Source organism: Pyrus communis, chromosome 3 (assembly GCF_041283825.1).
Source record: "Pyrus communis isolate YQ-2024b chromosome 3, ASM4128382v1, whole genome shotgun sequence".
NCBI lineage: Eukaryota > Viridiplantae > Streptophyta > Magnoliopsida > Rosales > Rosaceae > Pyrus > Pyrus communis.
Genome location: NC_142567.1, coordinates 6,126,099 through 6,146,527, shown reverse-complemented (window position 1 = coordinate 6,146,527; position 20,429 = coordinate 6,126,099). Strand labels below are relative to the sequence as shown.

At 38.6% G+C, this 20,429-nt stretch overlaps 2 protein-coding genes and 3 long non-coding RNA genes across 5 annotated transcripts; 2 read left to right on the top strand and 3 right to left on the bottom strand.

The window, feature by feature from the left end:
* Positions 1 to 1,271: 1,271 nt before the first annotated feature.
* LOC148697811 (uncharacterized) lies at positions 1,272 to 1,919 on the bottom strand. Its single transcript, XR_015960301.1, has 3 exons — positions 1,822 to 1,919; positions 1,560 to 1,721; positions 1,272 to 1,458 (listed from the first exon to the last, which is right to left on the bottom strand). It is a non-coding gene; the product is annotated as an uncharacterized LOC148697811 (long non-coding RNA).
* A 6,141-nt stretch (positions 1,920 to 8,060) lies between these two features.
* LOC148697810 (uncharacterized) lies at positions 8,061 to 8,708 on the bottom strand. Its single transcript, XR_015960300.1, has 3 exons — positions 8,611 to 8,708; positions 8,349 to 8,510; positions 8,061 to 8,247 (listed from the first exon to the last, which is right to left on the bottom strand). It is a non-coding gene; the product is annotated as an uncharacterized LOC148697810 (long non-coding RNA).
* Positions 8,709 to 11,661: 2,953 nt separating this feature from the next.
* Positions 11,662 to 15,605, bottom strand: LOC148697809 (uncharacterized). Its single transcript, XR_015960562.1, has 5 exons — positions 15,452 to 15,605; positions 14,358 to 14,545; positions 13,084 to 14,106; positions 12,159 to 12,825; positions 11,662 to 12,040 (listed from the first exon to the last, which is right to left on the bottom strand). It is a non-coding gene; the product is annotated as an uncharacterized LOC148697809 (long non-coding RNA).
* BGLU41 (beta glucosidase 41) lies at positions 11,801 to 15,166 on the top strand. The gene is made up of 13 exons (XM_068454496.2): positions 11,801 to 11,941; positions 12,031 to 12,097; positions 12,198 to 12,256; positions 12,673 to 12,748; positions 12,835 to 12,906; positions 13,075 to 13,162; positions 13,238 to 13,493; positions 13,605 to 13,720; positions 13,800 to 14,023; positions 14,374 to 14,405; positions 14,489 to 14,591; positions 14,671 to 14,779; positions 14,878 to 15,166. The coding sequence occupies exons 1-13, from the start codon at positions 11,825 to 11,827 to the stop codon at positions 15,071 to 15,073; spliced, it is 1,515 nt and encodes a 504-aa protein (XP_068310597.2). The 5' UTR covers positions 11,801 to 11,824; the 3' UTR covers positions 15,074 to 15,166.
* Positions 15,606 to 16,267: 662 nt separating the features above from the next.
* On the top strand, positions 16,268 to 20,294 carry LOC137715170 (mRNA cap guanine-N(7) methyltransferase 1). The gene is made up of 12 exons (XM_068454409.2): positions 16,268 to 16,713; positions 17,229 to 17,368; positions 17,463 to 17,531; positions 17,613 to 17,684; positions 18,054 to 18,155; positions 18,324 to 18,380; positions 18,493 to 18,631; positions 18,900 to 18,964; positions 19,085 to 19,198; positions 19,343 to 19,466; positions 19,571 to 19,632; positions 19,748 to 20,294. Exons 1-12 carry the CDS (start codon positions 16,638 to 16,640, stop codon positions 19,847 to 19,849), a joined length of 1,122 nt encoding a protein of 373 aa, XP_068310510.1. The 5' UTR covers positions 16,268 to 16,637; the 3' UTR covers positions 19,850 to 20,294.
* Positions 20,295 to 20,429: the final 135 nt, after the last annotated feature.

Below are 20,429 nucleotides of genomic sequence, written 5' to 3'. Positions count from 1 at the left end.
TAATTTCTTATTGGTGACACATCTTTTAGTTTATAAATTTAGTCTTTCTAGCATTACTCATTATAAAATTCACACTAAATTTGTAACTTTTAACATAGTATCTCCTTCTTTCAAAAAGACAAAAAAAAAAAACATTTATCCGCTAAGCTGTGGTGAGAGAAAAGAATTTTGGTGCGTCAGGTGCTGAAACATTCTAAACTCGAAGTGACACACCCTGTCCCGAAGGAGGGCATGCTGGCCGTCACGTGAGAGTGACGTAACCATTTGCACAGTTCGGAAGCTTTAAAGATACAATTTCTAAGATGAAACACCCGAAGGTGAGTCCTTATTTGGTCCATTCTGTCAGAACACCGTTGAATTCCTCGTAGCCACCAAGCTCTGATATCTTAAACCTGGAGGGGCGCAAAACAAAATTGAGTGGGTCAGCAAAACGAACGTATTCAAAACCTTCTTTTCTCTTTTGCATATACTAACCCCTCGCCGTAAAACAAGTATAGTTTCCCAGAAAATAACATATATACGTATGTATAGATATGCCAACATGCTCAAGGGTATATCATTCATGCTCAAGAATATGCCATTCATGCTCTATAATATGCCATTCATGCTTCACAGTATGCCATTTATGCTCGAGAATATGCCACAACCGAATCTCATAATCAAATATAAATGCTCAAGCGTAATTCACATCAATAACATATAATCTAGCAGCCGGGAGTCACCTAACGTGACCTGTACGGCTGCATCTAGAGCTCCACTCTCAACTCAATAACTGAATCTGCACACGAGTCGGAACCACCTATTGTGGTCTGTACGACAGGCTGGGTGTAATATATATATGCTCTAGTGCTACGATCACGTGAAGCTGTGCGATAAATCGCGGGTCACCTACAAGTCGGAACCACCTAATGTGGTCTGTACGACAGGCTTGCACCTAACTTGGATCCAAGGCGAGCATGCGGTGCTGGTGAACATACACGTGAAGGCTGGGCCCTGGCCTCGGGCGGGAGCACTAACACCGGGGGTGCAGATTATGAGCTCTCTAAACCTCTCAAACTACCATTGCATACAAACATAAATACCACTTACCTGGCACTTACCTGTGCGTCCACAGCACCAAATACACATATATAAATGTATGCCACTACTAATGCATGTGATGATAGTATTTCAATCGTATCCCAAACGTATTTCATACGTATATCAAATGTATTTGAAATGTAGCTTACCTGGGCCTCCTCAGCACCATGCAACAGTATGCATAATTATGGTAATGCACATATTAAAATATGATGCATATATGACAGGATATTTAATTCGTATTTCTTTTAAAATACGTCAAGCATACGTATATATATATACTGAAAAATAACTGCCCACTCACTGATCACATCGACGTCTCATAGGTCCCTGAACCTCCCCTAGCTTGGTTACATTCTTCCTCTGTATAATTTTCACCTATACAAAAAGTAACCAAATTGACGTTATTTAACGCGCATACACCAAACATTCGTCCATAACTTTCTCATACGTTGCTCAATTTGGGTGTATGAATATACCACGGTGATCTACACGACGTCACGAACGCGTGACAATTTTCAGAACTCAATTTGGAGCTCTCACGCGCCCCCACGCGCACTGTTCACGCGCTGCCCACGCGCGCATCTTCTTCCTCGCGTCGCCGGACTGGTTTCGCCGGAAATAGTGTTTTGCCGGAATTTCTGGGTAAATTTCAAAGTGTCATAACTTCTTCATTTCTTAACCATTTTCGACGTACTATATATCAAAATGAAGGTATTGACGAGACGAACACATCCATACCTGCCTTGACCCCTAACTCGCCGTGGTTTCGCCGGAAAATGCCCCGAAAGCTCCGGCCAAACTTTGAACTTGTCATTCTCCTTGTTCTTTCGTCCATTTTTCATGTAATCTATACCAAAATGAAGCCCTAATCATAATCTACCACGTTGGACTAGTTTTAGGGCCTAAAAACAACGGAATCAAATTTTTCCAAAAATCACGAAAATTCGGCCGGACTTACAGTTCGTGATCCCGACGTCCAAATCCTTCAAACGAAGCACTCCGAGCTTCCTTAGGACCTCACCAAGCTTCCTACAAGCTTCAAAATCCCAAAAAACATCAATCTTTACGTGTGCATGAACAGTGCACACGCACAGTGAAATTGAAATCCATGTTTTCCGAAGTGAAACTCACCTGAAATTGGTACCATCGTGTTCGTGTGGTCCTCAGGAGTACGATGGTGGTCTTAGATCCTTCGTTGGTATAGTTTTGGGGTGGTTTGTGGGTGGTCCGTGTGAGTTCGAAGGAGAGAGAGAGAGAAAGAACTTACAGAGAGAATGAGAGATTTGTGAGGGAGGAGAGAGAGACAAGGTACGGGAATGAGGGAGAGATTTGAGGGATGTGGGGTTCCTACCCAATCCCCAAATCATCAAGTTACAACAAATTTTACGCCCCTTAGTCCCGTTTAAGGGCATTTTCATAACTTCACGTCCTCGGAATTAAAATTCTGGGACGGGTTGTGACAACCTTCCCTCCTTATAGAATTTCGTCCCCGAAATTCCAACAACCAACTTAATCAACTAAACTCATACAATAGCTTCGGATAAATCTCTCTCATCCAATTTTCCTTCTTCCACGTAATTTCTTCTATTGACTGCTTTCTTCACAAATTCTTTACCAATTACACTGTCTTAATTCTCAATACATTCTTTTTCCAATCCAATGTCGTCCTTGGTTCCTCAACCAGTCTAATCCGGATTAATTCTCAATAGTTGCACCGGAACTCCATGTGACGAATCTGCCACCTAGTGACAACGCATCGCAATATAATACATTATGCACCTTAGCCAATTCTGAAGACATCACCACTTGTATGCAACTTCATCGATTCCTTTAGTGTTCAAAAACGGTCTGATGTGTTTAAGACTTAATTTGTCTCCTTTCCAAACCTCACTATTTCTTTTCGTGATGAAATTTCTAAAAATGTTGAATCATGAAACACATCATGCTCTTACAATAACTCTGGAAGTAATTCAAGCAACTTCACCTACTCTTCGATGATCGCATAAAGTCCGATGTACTTAGGACTTAATTTGCTTTCCTTTCCCAGCTGTATCATACTTTTCTAAAGTGAAAACTTCAAAAGTATAAAATCATCTACGTTAAACACTCGATTAGTGACATGTTCAACTATTAATCTCTTTTGCCATTCCTGGCTACTCTCAGGTTAAACTTAATCACTTGAATACTTTGAGAAGACTCATCCATAGTTTCAGGGCCTACCAAAACTCTTTCGTGATCGAATCTTCTCTATCCAGAAGCATTTCTCCCACAAATCAGCCAAAAATCGACACATTTCATGGTCCTTATGGCGTTACTTTGGAAACTGTGCAACCAACATACTTAAGAAACTCAGCAGTTCCGTAACCCAAATCTCTTCTCCATAAAACATATAAGTATTGTTGCACTGTGGTTGTTACTCAACACTGGAGTAAATGTACTAACTTGGTACATTGATCAACTATCACTTCAAGTTCAATCATAACCATCCTATTCTCGAACTCAGCAATCTTTCTTTTTCCCTTCTTTCTTTACCTTGGTTAATTCTTAATTTTCTTCGTTAACCATTTGAGTCTTGAGTACGACCTTACTAAAAAGACTTAACTTGAAAATTAGCAATTACAACTTCTTCTCAAACTTCCATTCTCAACTTTACTTCAGTTGATTTCCAATCCACAAGAAGACAACCTTGGCAAGCGTGCCAGACATCAACTCTTACCACCGTCTTTTCACCAAGTGCATCAGCTAGAACAATTTTACGATCACCCAGGTCGTACAATCATGTTCATTAAACAATTCAATCCACCTTCGCTGCCTTATATCAAAATCCTTCCAAGTAATGGATATTGGAGACTTTTTGGATTCGTAAAAATCTTGCATTCTTACCAAATATAATGTCTTCATAACTTCACAGCAAGAATGGTAATCATGACTTCCAAATCACTAGTAGGGTAATTCATTTCATGAGGTTCCTTTTGTCGTGAAACGTATGTAATCACCCTAACATTTGCATCAACATGCATCCCATACCATTCAAGAAACATCACTAAAAATTTATGATTACCACTAATCTCTGGGAATACTAAAATACGTGCATGAGTGAGGAATACTTCAACTGTTGAAACCTTTACTCATAATTATCATCCCACTCAAAACTTAACCTCTTTTCTCGTCAATGGCAAGGCAATGACTGAAAAATCTTTCACGAACCGTCCATGATAGCTTATTAAGCTAGGATAACTCCGAATCCCAATCACGATTCGTGATTGTTCTAAATTCTCAATTTCTGCTACCTTTTATGAATTCACTTGAATACCTGAAGTAGATATAATAGATCTAAAAAATGCAACTTGATTCATCCAACATTGGCATTTGCTAAACTTAGCATACAATCGACGTTCCCTCGATCTTTGCAATACCAATTTAAGATGTTTAGCATACTTTTCTCTAGTCTTATCAATCTTTTCAATAGCAACAACAAATCGGTCTAGATATCATTGGAATACTTCATTCATCAAATTCATAAAGTAGTAGATGCATTCGTCACTCCGAATGGCATCACCAAAACTTGAAATGACCTTAACAAGTCCTGAAAGTTATCATAAGGGCATCCTCACCGATACTCTTCAGCTAATAATATCCAGACCTCAAGTCCATCTTAGAAAATATACAACCACCTAGAAGCTGATCAAACAACCATCAATGTGAGGTTACGAATAACGGTTTTCAATTGTTACTCGATTCAACTGCTTATAATCAAAGCACAGCCTTAACGTCCATTTTCTTTCTCACCAATAAACTGGGGTTCCCCCAACGTAATGTACTAGGTTGAATAAAAACCTTTATCAACCAATTTCCAATTCTCTTAGTTCAAAAGGCAACATTATATAATATATGGTTTGTACCTGGAGACAAATCCATAGTGAACTCTACATCTTTAACTGGTAGCCATCCAGGTAAATTCTCAGGGAAAACGTCAGGTAAATGTTTGACTACTCCCACTTCTTCCACGCTACTAGAAGTGACATCTTTTAGCACCACATGAGATAAGTATCCTTGGCAGCCTTTTGATAATAATCTCTTTGCTCTCACAACATAATTAACGGTCTGCCTCACTTCACTTTGCATACTTACAAAAGTAATCTCTAGTCATCCAGACCGATGGAAAATAATATATAATCCATTCAACATTCGGCTATAAACATAGCTCATACTTTTTCATTCTAATCAACTCAGCCCTCGGCTGCATATATGGCTCATAATCAACTCGTCATATCATGTATATAACATAATATGCTCTAGAATAACATCGAAATCTACAATCTAATGGAACAAAAGTAGCTAGCAACAATACATACTCTATTAATACTGAGCACTCTGAATAAGTACGATACTAACATAGGATAACCTACCGGTTTACTTGCTTAACGAATCCACGAATAAGTTATTAATATTACGGTCTGCAGCCCGCAATACTGATAAATCATCGTTATCTCGATAAGTAAGCAACAACTCTCGAGGGTGTAATATTACTATTTTGCCACTCATTAGGAAATACATACACACGTCTCGACCGCGTTTAAATACTACTTTCAAGGTAATAACATTAATAACGTAAAATTTCTACATTAACAACAAATAGACTTTAGCTAAGTCATTAAGAATAATTATCGTACTCCTAATCAAATCCAAATAATTCCGAGTATCTTGCAGTGATGTGTGGTTAACACATCCCTGGGCTTGTTGTTGTCTCCCACAACCTCTATTAGTGTAAATACTTCGCTCGTGTACACCACGGCCTAACTGACCATAATTAATAGATCCAGGAACTTGCTGGATCGGCGCCAGTTATGGCAAAGAAAACTGCTAGGGCTTCTGTTGGTTTTGGACAAAATTTGCAGTTCTATGTCCCATCTATCCACTTGTAAAACGTCCACTGCTTTCTCGCCTATATTCTCAAAGGTGTCCATTATTGTACCTACAGCCCAAGGGTACATTTCTTTTACCAAAATCACCTTGTCTCTGAGATCTGGGATTACCAATACATCTATCACTTCGCTTCTGGTCAATGGCATTAAAACCTTTGCCAAAAGAACTAGAATTAGCTTCACTTCTTTTGAAGTTCCGAATCTCTCTATATTCTTGATATGACGAATCATTAACTTTATCGTCCTCTTTTGATTCCCATTCTTTTATCATTCTTCTTTACTCTCGCTGAACATGTTCTCAGAGTCCTTAAGGCTCAACAACATCTTGTATACTCCTGGTAAGAATTACAATGGATAGTGGTCACCCAAAATACCATTGCCTTATGCCACCCAGCCTAAAACAATATAACACTTCAATCAAAATAACGGCAATATTCGAATGGGACAAGGCAAGTCTGAGAACTTTTTATAATACTCATTGATCGTCAGCTTTCCTTGTCTCACATTTGCAAACTCTTGCTTTCTACCATCATAAGATGCCAAAGGAAATAATTCTTTTCTTTAAACAAGTCCTTAAACAATTCTCAATCGGCTGTTTCCTTTGGTGACAACGCATTATACTCCTGTTTCCACCAGGATACAAGTTCATAACTCAAACCAGGTAGTCGTCTCAACCCTTCTGTCAAAAGGAAGATTCCTTTGACTTGCATAATCTAAAACATCTTTTCCAATTGGTTAATCCATCACTTTGCTCCCTCAGGTTCATCATTTCATAAGGTGATTCAAATTCAACTCATAACCCATCTTAAAATGTCCCTTTTAAATAATATACTGAATCACCAAAATAATAGTTTCCCCTAACAGCTAAATCAGGGAGACTAAATTCTTCTAACTACGTGGTTTGCTACGAGGCGGTGTAGTTCTGACAGAATTCACTAGAACTTCTCAAGATGTCCAAGATTGAAACTTAGGCTCTGATACCAACTTGACACACCCTGTCCCGAAGGAGGGCATGCTGGCCGTCACGTGAGAGTGACGTAACCATTTGCACAGTTCGGAAGCTTTAAAGATACAATTTCTAAGATGAAACACCCGAAGGTGAGTCCTTATTTGGTCCATTCTGTCAGAACACCGTTGAATTCCTCGTAGCCACCAAGCTCTGATATCTTAAACCTGGAGGGGCGCAAAACAAAATTGAGTGGGTCAGCAAAACGAACGTATTCAAAACCTTCTTTTCTCTTTTGCATATACTAACCCCTCGCCGTAAAACAAGTATAGTTTCCCAGAAAATAACATATATACGTATGTATAGATATGCCAACATGCTCAAGGGTATATCATTCATGCTCAAGAATATGCCATTCATGCTCTATAATATGCCATTCATGCTTCACAGTATGCCATTTATGCTCGAGAATATGCCACAACCGAATCTCATAATCAAATATAAATGCTCAAGCGTAATTCACATCAATAACATATAATCTAGCAGCCGGGAGTCACCTAACGTGACCTGTACGGCTGCATCTAGAGCTCCACTCTCAACTCAATAACTGAATCTGCACACGAGTCGGAACCACCTATTGTGGTCTGTACGACAGGCTGGGTGTAATATATATATGCTCTAGTGCTACGATCACGTGAAGCTGTGCGATAAATCGCGGGTCACCTACAAGTCGGAACCACCTAATGTGGTCTGTACGACAGGCTTGCACCTAACTTGGATCCAAGGCGAGCATGCGGTGCTGGTGAACATACACGTGAAGGCTGGGCCCTGGCCTCGGGCGGGAGCACTAACACCGGGGGTGCAGATTATGAGCTCTCTAAACCTCTCAAACTACCATTGCATACAAACATAAATACCACTTACCTGGCACTTACCTGTGCGTCCACAGCACCAAATACACATATATAAATGTATGCCACTACTAATGCATGTGATGATAGTATTTCAATCGTATCCCAAACGTATTTCATACGTATATCAAATGTATTTGAAATGTAGCTTACCTGGGCCTCCTCAGCACCATGCAACAGTATGCATAATTATGGTAATGCACATATTAAAATATGATGCATATATGACAGGATATTTAATTCGTATTTCTTTTAAAATACGTCAAGCATACGTATATATATATACTGAAAAATAACTGCCCACTCACTGATCACATCGACGTCTCATAGGTCCCTGAACCTCCCCTAGCTTGGTTACATTCTTCCTCTGTATAATTTTCACCTATACAAAAAGTAACCAAATTGACGTTATTTAACGCGCATACACCAAACATTCGTCCATAACTTTCTCATACGTTGCTCAATTTGGGTGTATGAATATACCACGGTGATCTACACGACGTCACGAACGCGTGACAATTTTCAGAACTCAATTTGGAGCTCTCACGCGCCCCCACGCGCACTGTTCACGCGCTGCCCACGCGCGCATCTTCTTCCTCGCGTCGCCGGACTGGTTTCGCCGGAAATAGTGTTTTGCCGGAATTTCTGGGTAAATTTCAAAGTGTCATAACTTCTTCATTTCTTAACCATTTTCGACGTACTATATATCAAAATGAAGGTATTGACGAGACGAACACATCCATACCTGCCTTGACCCCTAACTCGCCGTGGTTTCGCCGGAAAATGCCCCGAAAGCTCCGGCCAAACTTTGAACTTGTCATTCTCCTTGTTCTTTCGTCCATTTTTCATGTAATCTATACCAAAATGAAGCCCTAATCATAATCTACCACGTTGGACTAGTTTTAGGGCCTAAAAACAACGGAATCAAATTTTTCCAAAAATCACGAAAATTCGGCCGGACTTACAGTTCGTGATCCCGACGTCCAAATCCTTCAAACGAAGCACTCCGAGCTTCCTTAGGACCTCACCAAGCTTCCTACAAGCTTCAAAATCCCAAAAAACATCAATCTTTACGTGTGCATGAACAGTGCACACGCACAGTGAAATTGAAATCCATGTTTTCCGAAGTGAAACTCACCTGAAATTGGTACCATCGTGTTCGTGTGGTCCTCAGGAGTACGATGGTGGTCTTAGATCCTTCGTTGGTATAGTTTTGGGGTGGTTTGTGGGTGGTCCGTGTGAGTTCGAAGGAGAGAGAGAGAGAAAGAACTTACAGAGAGAATGAGAGATTTGTGAGGGAGGAGAGAGAGACAAGGTACGGGAATGAGGGAGAGATTTGAGGGATGTGGGGTTCCTACCCAATCCCCAAATCATCAAGTTACAACAAATTTTACGCCCCTTAGTCCCGTTTAAGGGCATTTTCATAACTTCACGTCCTCGGAATTAAAATTCTGGGACGGGTTGTGACACGAAGTGTTATCTTTACAGCCTGCTACTATTCTTCCATTACCATTCACATACCCCTAAACTCTAAACCTCACGAGCCTTCATTGCTTCAATTGCACTTTGGACTTTCTTGAGGGCATAAGTTTGAGCTGCGTCTCTCTACGTCTTAATTTTATTTATTTTATGTTTTACTTTTTATTTTTTTAAAATTTTTATTTTACTCATACCACGATGCCAAACTATTATGTTCATGTTCTACAAAATGCATTTTTGATGAAAATTTTCTTATAATCCATCCTCCCAATCCGACATCGACGAGATCGAAAACCTGATAATGTCAGCGTCCAATCAGGGCTCACTACCGTCCTCCCCGCTGTCGTCGATTTCGACCTGCCCCGCTCGACGGTGGCGTTGCGAACCCAGGGAAAGCTGGAAGTCAAGCCTTAGAGCTTCCACGACAGAGAGGAAGACGGAGATGTTGGGGACTTGGGTGGCGTCTTCAGGATGTGGGAAGGTGAAGACTTGGATTTGGGTATCCTCACCGGGCCGTGGAGATTTACGCTCCGCGGCCAAACGGTTTTTCTCCTTCCCGGGGTGTCTTATCCTTCCTGATTTCCTGCACCGACCTTGTCGTAGTCGCCAGAATCTGCAACGGCCCTCTCGGGGCCTACTTCAACCCGTGGAGAGGAAGAAGCTGTTGGGCTACTTATTAATGGGCCTTTTGTGTTAAATTTTATTTACAAGTTATTTAAAAAATAAAAAGAAACCAAACCAAACCAAAATCGGACCAAAAATCGAATGAAACCAAACTCACTTCTACTACTACAGGGCACACTGAGTCGAGGGCACGCAACTTGGCAGGGATTAACCGGAGGCCTTACAAGGGGAGCCAGGGCCTTGTCTCCGAAATTTATATTAGCTTTCTTGGAAAGCAAGCTACCCAATAGCCCCAAGTTAAAAACAATTTTTTTTTTTTTTAATTTCTGGGGTTAGAAATTAAAATTAGGGCGTGGACTATAATTAAATAACTAATTTGGAAAGATAAATTGAAAAATAAAAATATACACAAACACAAACGGATGTGAATATACTCGCTCACGAGTCACAAAAGCAAAATGCTGGATGCTGGATGCTCCACCACTAAAATGTTAATTTTCCATATCTCTGTATGTCCTAGTCAAAACTACTTTTTTATTTATTAGCCATGGAATGGATATAATTTTGTAACGAGAGAAAGTATAAAAATAAGGAATAAAATAAATTATTCGACCCAAATCACATATTCTTTGTTCTTATATTCGTCTTGTTCCCAAGATTTGGCGGTTGAAAGGCGATAAGTTTGTATTTTCCACGCAATTCATGAACGCCAAGGCCCTATATCCTTCTCAATCTTTATGAGGTTATGTGTAAGATGAGATGACCATCAATATCTTGTATCTATCCTATCACGGTGTCAAAATTAAAAAAAATTAAAAAAATTAAAAAATTGAAAGAAGGCAATGGAGGTGAAAATATAATATTAGTCATCTTCCCTACCAACTAGAACTTATATGGTTGACGTGGACGGTACCATTGCTCAAGGTTTAAGATTGTCCTTCGTTTAGATTCTTGCTTAAATCTTATCATTTGGACAAATAAATAAGATGAGGATTTTATTTTATTTATAATAATTCCAAAATTGTTTTTCCTTCAACTAGATATTTGTGCTTAGAGATGGAGGATCTGGTGTAAGTCACATAATAAATTAATCATAATAATTTGATACCAAAATCGTCCAGCAAATAACTGAATCTAAGACCTCATTATTTCAAGTAGAAAAAGTACCGGTAGACTATAATTACTAAGTGACAATAATATTTAAAACAAAAACCTTTAAAGTACCTATCAAACATGAAAATTGCTTCCCCTGAGGAGCGCCTGAATTTCGAAATTTAGATTCTTGCTTAAATCTTATCATTTCGACAACGAAATTATTTTATAATAATTCCAAAATTGTTTTTCCTTCAACGAGATATTTGTGCTTAGAGACGTAGAATCTGGTCTAAGTCACATAATAAATAGTCATAATAATTTGATAGCAAAGTCGTCCAGCAAATAACTCGAATCTAAGATCTCATAATTTCAAGTAGAAAAACTACTGGTAGACCGCCAAGTGACAATAATATTTAAAACAAAAACCTTTAAAGTACCTACCAAACATGAAAGTTGCTTCCTCTGAGAAGCGCCTGAATTTCCAAATTTTTCGTTTGTAACGTGCACACAAAGAACAGCCAACCTCCCCACGTCACCTTCCAGCGCAAGAGAATTGCCTCATATCGAACCCTTTTGCCCAAATTCTGCCTCCAACATATTTTTGAATCTTTTTATTTTTATTTTTATTTTTTATTTTTATTTTAATTTGGTGAGTAATGGGATCATATCCTTCACTTTAAAATTAAGCTAGCTTATTATTCTACTTCCTCTATAAATTCAGAATCCTCCATGAAGCTGGAAGCTAACCTCAAGACTACGCCATGAGACTATGCCTCGTCCTGGTTTTGATAGCCAGGCTCTTCGCAAACGCGGAGTCTCTTAGCAGAGCTGATTTCCCCGACGGGTTTGTTTTCGGAACAGCTTCTTCAGCATACCAGGTATTCCTTTGTTTCTGTTTCAACATCTCGGCAGAGCTTGCATGTCAAATAGCAGTTTAACCATTCATGGGGTCTTGTATGTGGTGTAGTTTGAGGGCGCTGCAAATGAAGGAAACAAGGGAGTTAGCGTATGGGACACTTTCGCGAAAGAACCGGGTATGAATTCAAATTCAATGAGGCATTTTAAATGATATGCAAAAAACAAAGAGAAACTTACGGAAGAAGCGGCTTTGAGATTGTTTTGTTTGTTTAACAGGGAGGATTCTGGACTTCAGCAATGCAGACACAGCAGTTGATCAATATCACAGATTTCAGGTGAACATAACAGTGACCTAAGTTGACTTTCTGGAGTTTTAACCTTACAAGCGATAGCAGATTGTCTCAAAGTTTTCTTTTCTTCCAAGTCTTTTTTTAGTTCAGACAAGTCTTTCATAATAAATTAAGAGAAAATTAGAGCAACAGTCCCTTAACTTTAGGCTAATTGGAGCTTGGGTCCCTAATAAAAAATCAGTGACTATTGGCCCCCCCCTGAACTTGTCGCAGTGGTGCAATGGTCATTTTGAGTAACCTATTAGAACTTCCATCCCTTATTTACCCCGTTAAAATTCTTTATTTTTTATAGAAGTTATAACGGAGTTACTATAATAGCACAACACAAAACATATCCAGAGTAAACAAATGGCAGAGTTCAAGTATATTGTAAATTACTAAACTAAACTTGATATTTGCAGAGTGATATAGAGTTGATGAAGGATATGGGAGTGGATGCATACAGATTCTCAATATCGTGGCCGAGAATTTTTCCAAGTAAGATTTGATTCTGTCCAGATTTTCGTTTTCTCTATCTCACTGTCTTCTGATTACTTACTGCTTTCGAAAATAACCTGAAACAGATGGAACAGGAGAACCCAACTCAGAAGGAATAAACTACTACAACAGCCTTATAGATGCTTTACTCGAAAAAGGTACGCAATGAGACCTCAACAAGAATATAATTCTTAGATAGAGAATTCTTTTTCAAGAATACAATTCGATTGCTTTAACAATGCCATTGAAATCCATAACTGATTTTAAGAAAATAATTCTTTCTCAATGACAATGTTATTGAAGGTCAAACTATTCTTTTCGATTAGGGATCAAACCTTTTGTAACTCTATATCACTGGGATCTTCCACAAGTGCTTGAAGACAGATACGAAGGGTGGTTGAGTGCAAACATAATGTAAGTATCCAACAGCTGCAGGAAAGGATTTGAAAATGCTGAAAAAGACTTAACATTTACCTCACTTGCTTACAGAAAAGACTTCGAACATTATGCCTTCACCTGCTACAAAACTTTTGGCAACAGAGTTAAGAACTGGATCACCTTCAACGAGCCTCATGGTAACGCACTCCAAGGTTATGACTTGGGCATACAAGCTCCGGGGAGATGTTCTATTCTTGGCCATTTGTTTTGTAAGAAGGGAAATTCATCTGCTGAACCGTACATTGTTGCTCACAACATCCTCCTGTCTCATGCTGCCGCTTATCATAGTTACCGGCAATTTTTCAAGGTACCCTCATTTCTGTAAAATTATACTTCCTAACTCAAATAGTAAACTTTATGCCACATGTTAAAGAAAATGACACATGGAACTTATGTTTTTTTTTACTGAACCATCTAGGAAATACAAGGAGGCCAAGTAGGAATTTCATTGGATGCCAAATGGTACGAGCCTGCATCTGATAATGATGAGGACAGAGATGCAGCACACAGAGCAATCGATTTTTCATTGGGATGGTAATTTCTTTGTAAATGTTCTATGAGTCACAGAGACCAAAAATTGTACAAACACAAATAACACAGAAAAGTGAATCAGGTTCCTTGATCCACTATTTTTTGGCGAATATCCACTTTCAATGAAGAAGCTTGTGGATAAGAGACTACCAGAGATTTCACAGGATATCGCAAATTTCCTGGTTGGAACCTTGGACTTTGTTGGCCTAAACCACTACACCACATATTATGCTCGAAATGACAGGACTCGGATTCGAAAGTTCATAATGCAGGATGCTACATCTGATGCTGCAGTCATTTCAACCCGTAAGATGCCAAAACACTTTCTACCCACTTGTAGTGTTTGGTTGCTGGAATGATCACCGGCATCTAATTGAATGCAATGAACGCTGAAAGAGTTAAGGTCAAAGTAGGACAAATTGGTAAGGAAAGCAATTGGAATTATAAAACACTTTGGGCGAAGGGAAATTGCCCATTCCAATTTTTTTTTCCCTGTCGACCAAACAATGGTATGGGCATTCCGTCCGGCATATTCCTGCGTATGGAATGTCTATTCCATTCCAAGGTCCATTCCAGAAGACCAAGCACTACCTAATTACAAAAGAATCAAAATCAGGATGTCAACTGATTATTATTATACCTGGCTTTTGTTGTAGCATACAAAGGAGGAGTGGCAATCGGAGAAAGAGTATGTCTCAAACCCTTCCTAAAACCTTGAATTCAGTCACTGATTTCATATTTAAGAAAGCTCGTCGGTGCTTCCTCCTCCAGGCAGCTTCCCGCTGGTTGCGCATAGTCCCATGGGGCATCCGAAAGTTGGCAAGACACCTGAAAGATAAGTATGGGAACCCCCCGATGATAATAACAGAAAATGGTGAGTAGACTAGATTCAGATTCACAACTTACAATTCAAAGTTTCATGAAATAACAGATGTTCAAATGCATGAGCACAGGTATGGATGATCCAAATAAACGTTTCATACCTTTAGAAAAGGCTTTAAACGACGAAAAGAGGATAACCTTTCACAGGGACTATCTCTCGAACCTATCTGCTGCTATAAGGTAATAACCACTCCCCACTTCAATATCTTTGTGAGGTTATTTCGTGACATTTCTAGAACTCCAACATTGTAACTTAACAGAAAACTCAATCAATGCAGGCAAGACAACTGTGACGTGCGTGGTTATTTTGTGTGGTCACTGCTCGACAACTGGGAATGGAACATGGGATACACTGTTCGGTTCGGTCTTTACTATGTGGATTACAAGAAGAACCTGACAAGGATTCCTAAAACTTCAGTACAGTGGTTTAGAACACTTCTCCAAGTTAACGATGACCCGAGACACCACATCTAACAACATTTTTTTTGCTACAAAGCTATAAAGAACAATTTGTACAGATGCAATGAATATATCAAAGCAAAAATCTATGAAATTTCAATGATGAAATCCCAAAAGTCCAAACCTTCTTATTTGTCTATTCCAACTAACAAATTAGACCGACAACATTGAACCAAAACAAAAAAGACATTAACTAAAACAAAAGACATGAGTTCACAATCAAGCATCACAAAATCGATGTCCATCAGATACGGTAGATTCCAATTTACAGCAACCCAAATTGCTTTGATTAAATTTTCAATTAACTGACTTTAATTGTGTTTCTGAACAAAAAGAAAAATGCAAAATTTGTGGAGAAAGAATTAAAGAGCGCGGCAAGAATGGCATGCATACCGGCATTTCGCCCGCAGAGGCGGAGTAGGACTCGAAACGATGAGGTCGGAACCGTCGCAGGACGCCATCGGCCGTATTCTGGGAGGACCCTCCCAAAGGATTCTTATTAGGATTAGCATCCTCTCCCGAGCTAAAGGTGCGGAACCTCATGAACAATTTCATCCGAGTTAAAATTTTATTCAACAGCTATAAATAAAAAGGATCTCTCTAATAATTATAATCATTGGATAAAATTTCAACGATCCGATAGATCCGATAGGCTTGAAAGAGAATCCTAATCCGAATTATTAAACATTTAAAAATTAAAAAAATATGGCTAGGTCTTTTTAGCCGTTCATTTTGTTTCTCTAGATCCGTCTATGCATCGGTTTACGTCATGACTCTTGCTTAGGCATTTTATTTTTCTTCAATAAATTATAAGAGACTTATTGAATAATTAGATGAAAACTCATTATTTGCTTGTTTTTCATATTTTCAATGTGACCTAATACTTTAAAGAAAAATTAATGAAAAAAGATTTGAAAACTTTGAGTTTTAACGATAAGGACAAAATAAATAGTAAAGTAAACAGTATAATGATTAATTTTTTAATGTAAAAATATGATTTTTCGTCTATTCATCGGAAGTTTTTCGTTAAAATTCTCATACTTTAATTCTATGCCATTTTACTTTGTAATTGATGTATTTCAATACAATTGTGTTCCCCTAATCTCCTTCCTACACTGGCTACACGCAAAAGATCTCAACTAACCGTCCGACCAGGGCTATCATCTTTTAAAATTTTAAAGGGACAAAAAGGAAGGGCGGGTTTGAATAATCTTTTGACTCATAGTGAAAAAGGTGAAAAGATATTCATAAAACTAGAATAAAAATCAGAAGCGCACCCTACCGCACCACGGGGCCTGCAAACATAACAATTGGATACAGAAAAACACTGCTCGGAGCCACCGTTCAAATCTGTTCAGGCCTTTCTCCTTCGTTCCTTGTCCTTCTCTCTCACCTCACCAATAATTAAACACGCACAAATATACGCCTCAAGAATAAAAACACGCAAAAATATAAAGAAAATTAACGTTGCTGTCTGTCTGTGGTTGCTTCTTGATATCAAAGCTTTAATTTTGTGCCGGCGTTCGGTTCTTCCTCGCAGAACCCCGATTGTGTCCCGGTGCAATTTCTATTTTTGCCCATGAAACGAGGGTACTCGGAATCGTCGTCCACCTCCCTCGGGCCTCCCCAGTCGAGATTCAAACACAACCCAGAAGGTGAAATTCGTAAACCCCTTTTGTTTTCTGGTTCGGATTTGTGATTTCTTCTGGTAAATTGGTAATCTTTTAGGTTATTTCGGGAGTTTTTGGATCTGGGTTTTGTGGGGTTTTGCTGATAAATGAAGGAAGAGGAAGAGAATTGCATAAGTTGAAAACTTTTTTTCTTATTTGTTTTTGTGTTTTCGATTGCCAATTTATTGAATGTTTCTGTGTGTCTGATTAGTGTGGGGGATTAATTCGAACCTCGGATTTTTAGTTCCCCACTATTTGGTAACAGAGGAAATGGACAAGAAGGGAATGCGACTAAATTTTGAATTTCCTATTTCTTACTATTTTTTTTAGCTGAAACAAAGCAAAGGAAATATATATGTATATGTATATGTATAAATATATGCATTTTCTGTGTGTGTGTGTGTGTGTGTATCTAATAGCCATACAATAGGAAAATTCAATATTGAAAATTTGAAATCTTCATGGTTTTCTAACCATGGTTTATTACATTGTGGTCTTAGGTGATGCCGAATTCTTGGAGGATGAAACCACAAAAAAATTTGCACGTAAAGTGGCCGATCATTACAGTGCAAGGACGAATCAAACTCTAGAAGAACGAGAAGCTAGTCCAATCATCCATTTAAAGAAGCTTAACAATTGGGTTTGTCTTTTAATCTCCTTAATTAATACTTCAAAATTGTTTGATCACACTTCATACTTTTCAGTTGGTTATAGTTCCTTCTCTTGTTGAGCAGATTAAGAGTGTTTTAATCCAGCTATATGCTCGCAAAGGAGATGCTGTTCTGGATCTTGCATGTGGCAAGGTATTGGTGGTCCATTTGTATCTTTTCGTTTTCCCCTCCCTGCAACTAAATATTCTCTTTTAAATGTAATTTATTGTCTAGGGGGGTGATCTCATCAAATGGGACAAGGCAAAAATTGGGTATTATGTTGGAATTGATATTGCTGAAGGCTCGGTAAGTATTTAAATTTGGTTATACTTGGCCTATTAGTTCGCATTTTTCTTTTTGATAAATAGCTTCGCTGAGTCTGTCTAATCTCTTTATCGCAGTTAACTAGTTATTGTTTAATGGAGTAGAAAACTTATTCTAGGACCATATTTTGCTGTATTTCCCACTCAATTGCTGACCTACATTTCAGGATGCATAAATTTGCATTAGTAGTAATAGATTTTTAGTTGGCCGACATTAGAGCTATGGTGAAGTGTCGTATTATCAAGAATGTTGGAAGTCAGTCTTGTTGTCTGCCTCTTGTCCTTAGTGTGATTATTTTTAAAAGTGTGCCATCATCAACAACCTTATTATTGTGTTCAAATATTTGTACAGATAGAAGATTGTCGTACTCGTTACAATGGTGATGCTGACCATCATCAGCGTCGTAAAAAGTTTACATTTCCTGCGCATCTTATATGTGGAGATTGCTATGAGGTAATTGCAAATTGGATAGCTGCTAACTAAGCCATTGCTCTGTTCCTTGGGAGCTTACCTTTGCTTCACTCAATCAAAGAAGAAGCCGTTAGGAAGCAGCATATGTTTACCCTGCTTAGTGCGTCTGTAATGTATGATTATTAATGCTATGTATGTGCATGGTTTCAGGTTCGCCTGGATAAAGTCCTGGCTGATGATGCCCCCTTTGATGTTGTCAGTTGCCAGGTGAGCCTCTCATGCACTAATAGCTTTCTACCTTATATTGTAATGTAATTAAAAGATTTGAGGGGAGGAGAGCCTTTGAAACTGACTGCTTAAAACACATTTTATTTTGCAGTTTGCCTTGCATTATTCCTGGTCTACTGAGGCACGTGCGCGGCGAGCCTTGGCTAATGTATCGGCTTTACTGCGCCCTGGCGGTACTTTTATTGGAACAATGCCTGATGCAAATGTGATTATCAAAAAGCTCAGAGAAGGTTTATCTTATGCCTTGATGATTCATTTCCTTTTAGAGTCATGTTAAACTGTGACCTAGGAAAAAGAAACAAATTTGACACTGTTAACTGCGGTCATTTGTCTCATAAGCAATATATTCTCTCTGGCCGAGTAGATAGTGAAAATTCATTAAAAAAAAAAGAAAGAATTTCCCATTTCACTCTCGTATGTTTAGCATTAAGATCTTGGGCATGGCAGACTACTTTCACCGTTATTTATCGGAGATGGTATTTTCATTGTGATGTCCAGCTGAAGGATTGGTCTTTGGTAATAGTGTCTACTGGATACGCTTTGATGAAGACTTTTCTGAAAAGGTATGAATTTACTCAGATGCTTTGTTTTTCAATTTGGCAATTCTCCAATCTGAGACAAGTATTTATAAACTATTTTTTTCAATTATTCCTAATTTGACAAATACTTCATGTATGGTGCAGAAATTCAAGTCTTCGAGCCCCTTTGGTATCAAGTACAAGTTTCACCTGGAGGATGCTGTTGATTGCCCGGAATGGATTGTCCCATTTCATGTTTTCAAATCGTTGGTCGAAGAGGTATACTTTCTTCTTTCATCACAGATGGTGACAGAAGTGCATTCAGAAGCACACCCTGCTAATTGAAAGGAGCTATTTGAAACGTTTATCTACTTTTCGCTAAAAATCTTCTCGTATTCATATAAATGAATTGACCTGTTGCAGTACGATATGGAGCTAGTTTTGGTGAAGAACAACCACGAATTTGTGCATGAGTATATGAAAAAACCAGAATTTGTGGAGTTAATGCGGAGGCTTGGTGCATTGGGTGATGGTAACCAAGATCAAAGTAAGTTTGTTTCCTATCAACTGTGACAATTTAGTTTCAGTTGCTTATTTATGATTTTTTTTTAATTAGCTTAATGCTTCTCATTTCTGCTTTGCAATATCCAGGTACACTATCGAAAGATGAATGGGAAGTAGCTCATCTCTATTTGGCATTTGTCTTGAGGAAGGTGAGTGCACACTCCTAGACTCCTAGTACCGATGCGATTTTCCATTTTTATGTTGCTGTTACCATTATTACAGTCCGTTAGCATTTGATGTGCGTTAAATCCATGTTCTTTCCAGCGAGGGGAACCTGATCGTGATCGGACACAAGTAAACGGTAGGAGAGGCAAGGGGAAGATGCACATATCAAAAGAGGACGTCATGTGCATAAGTAATGACTAATGCAACACCAATTATGTCTTGAACGTCCATTTTTACAGCAGACGAGCAATGAATTTGAACGGCAGGAGAAGCCTGCTTGGCGGTATGGGAAAGTGAAGAGCTCGACTCCCCGCACCGTTCTACTGGCTACGATTACAAGTGGATGTAATTGTTCAGTTTTGTAGATTAATTATGATCTAAGATTTGTAATTTTCATTGTCATCAAAGCAGCAGAGGAAATAACTGTTTGTAGTATCTCTGCTATGAGAAATAGTTTTAACTAGTCAAAGGTAAGTCACACAATGGACAATCTAATTTTGTTGAATTCGTCATTCACGAGATTCTAAGACCTCTCATTTACAAGTGAAGAGGAAAATTATTAGACTGTAATACTAAGTGTCTAAAAACTAAATACTTATATTATTCCTGAGATTTGGAGAATAAAAGTTACCATACACTTCAATTAGGACATCTCTCAAAGTTTGTCATTTTTTAAGCGATTAGGAATTGATCAGACGGTGGCTAACCGCCTAGCATGTGAGCGATTTTTAGAGCATTGTTAAAAGCATCTGCAAGCCAACCTAAGACGCCAAACTAGTCA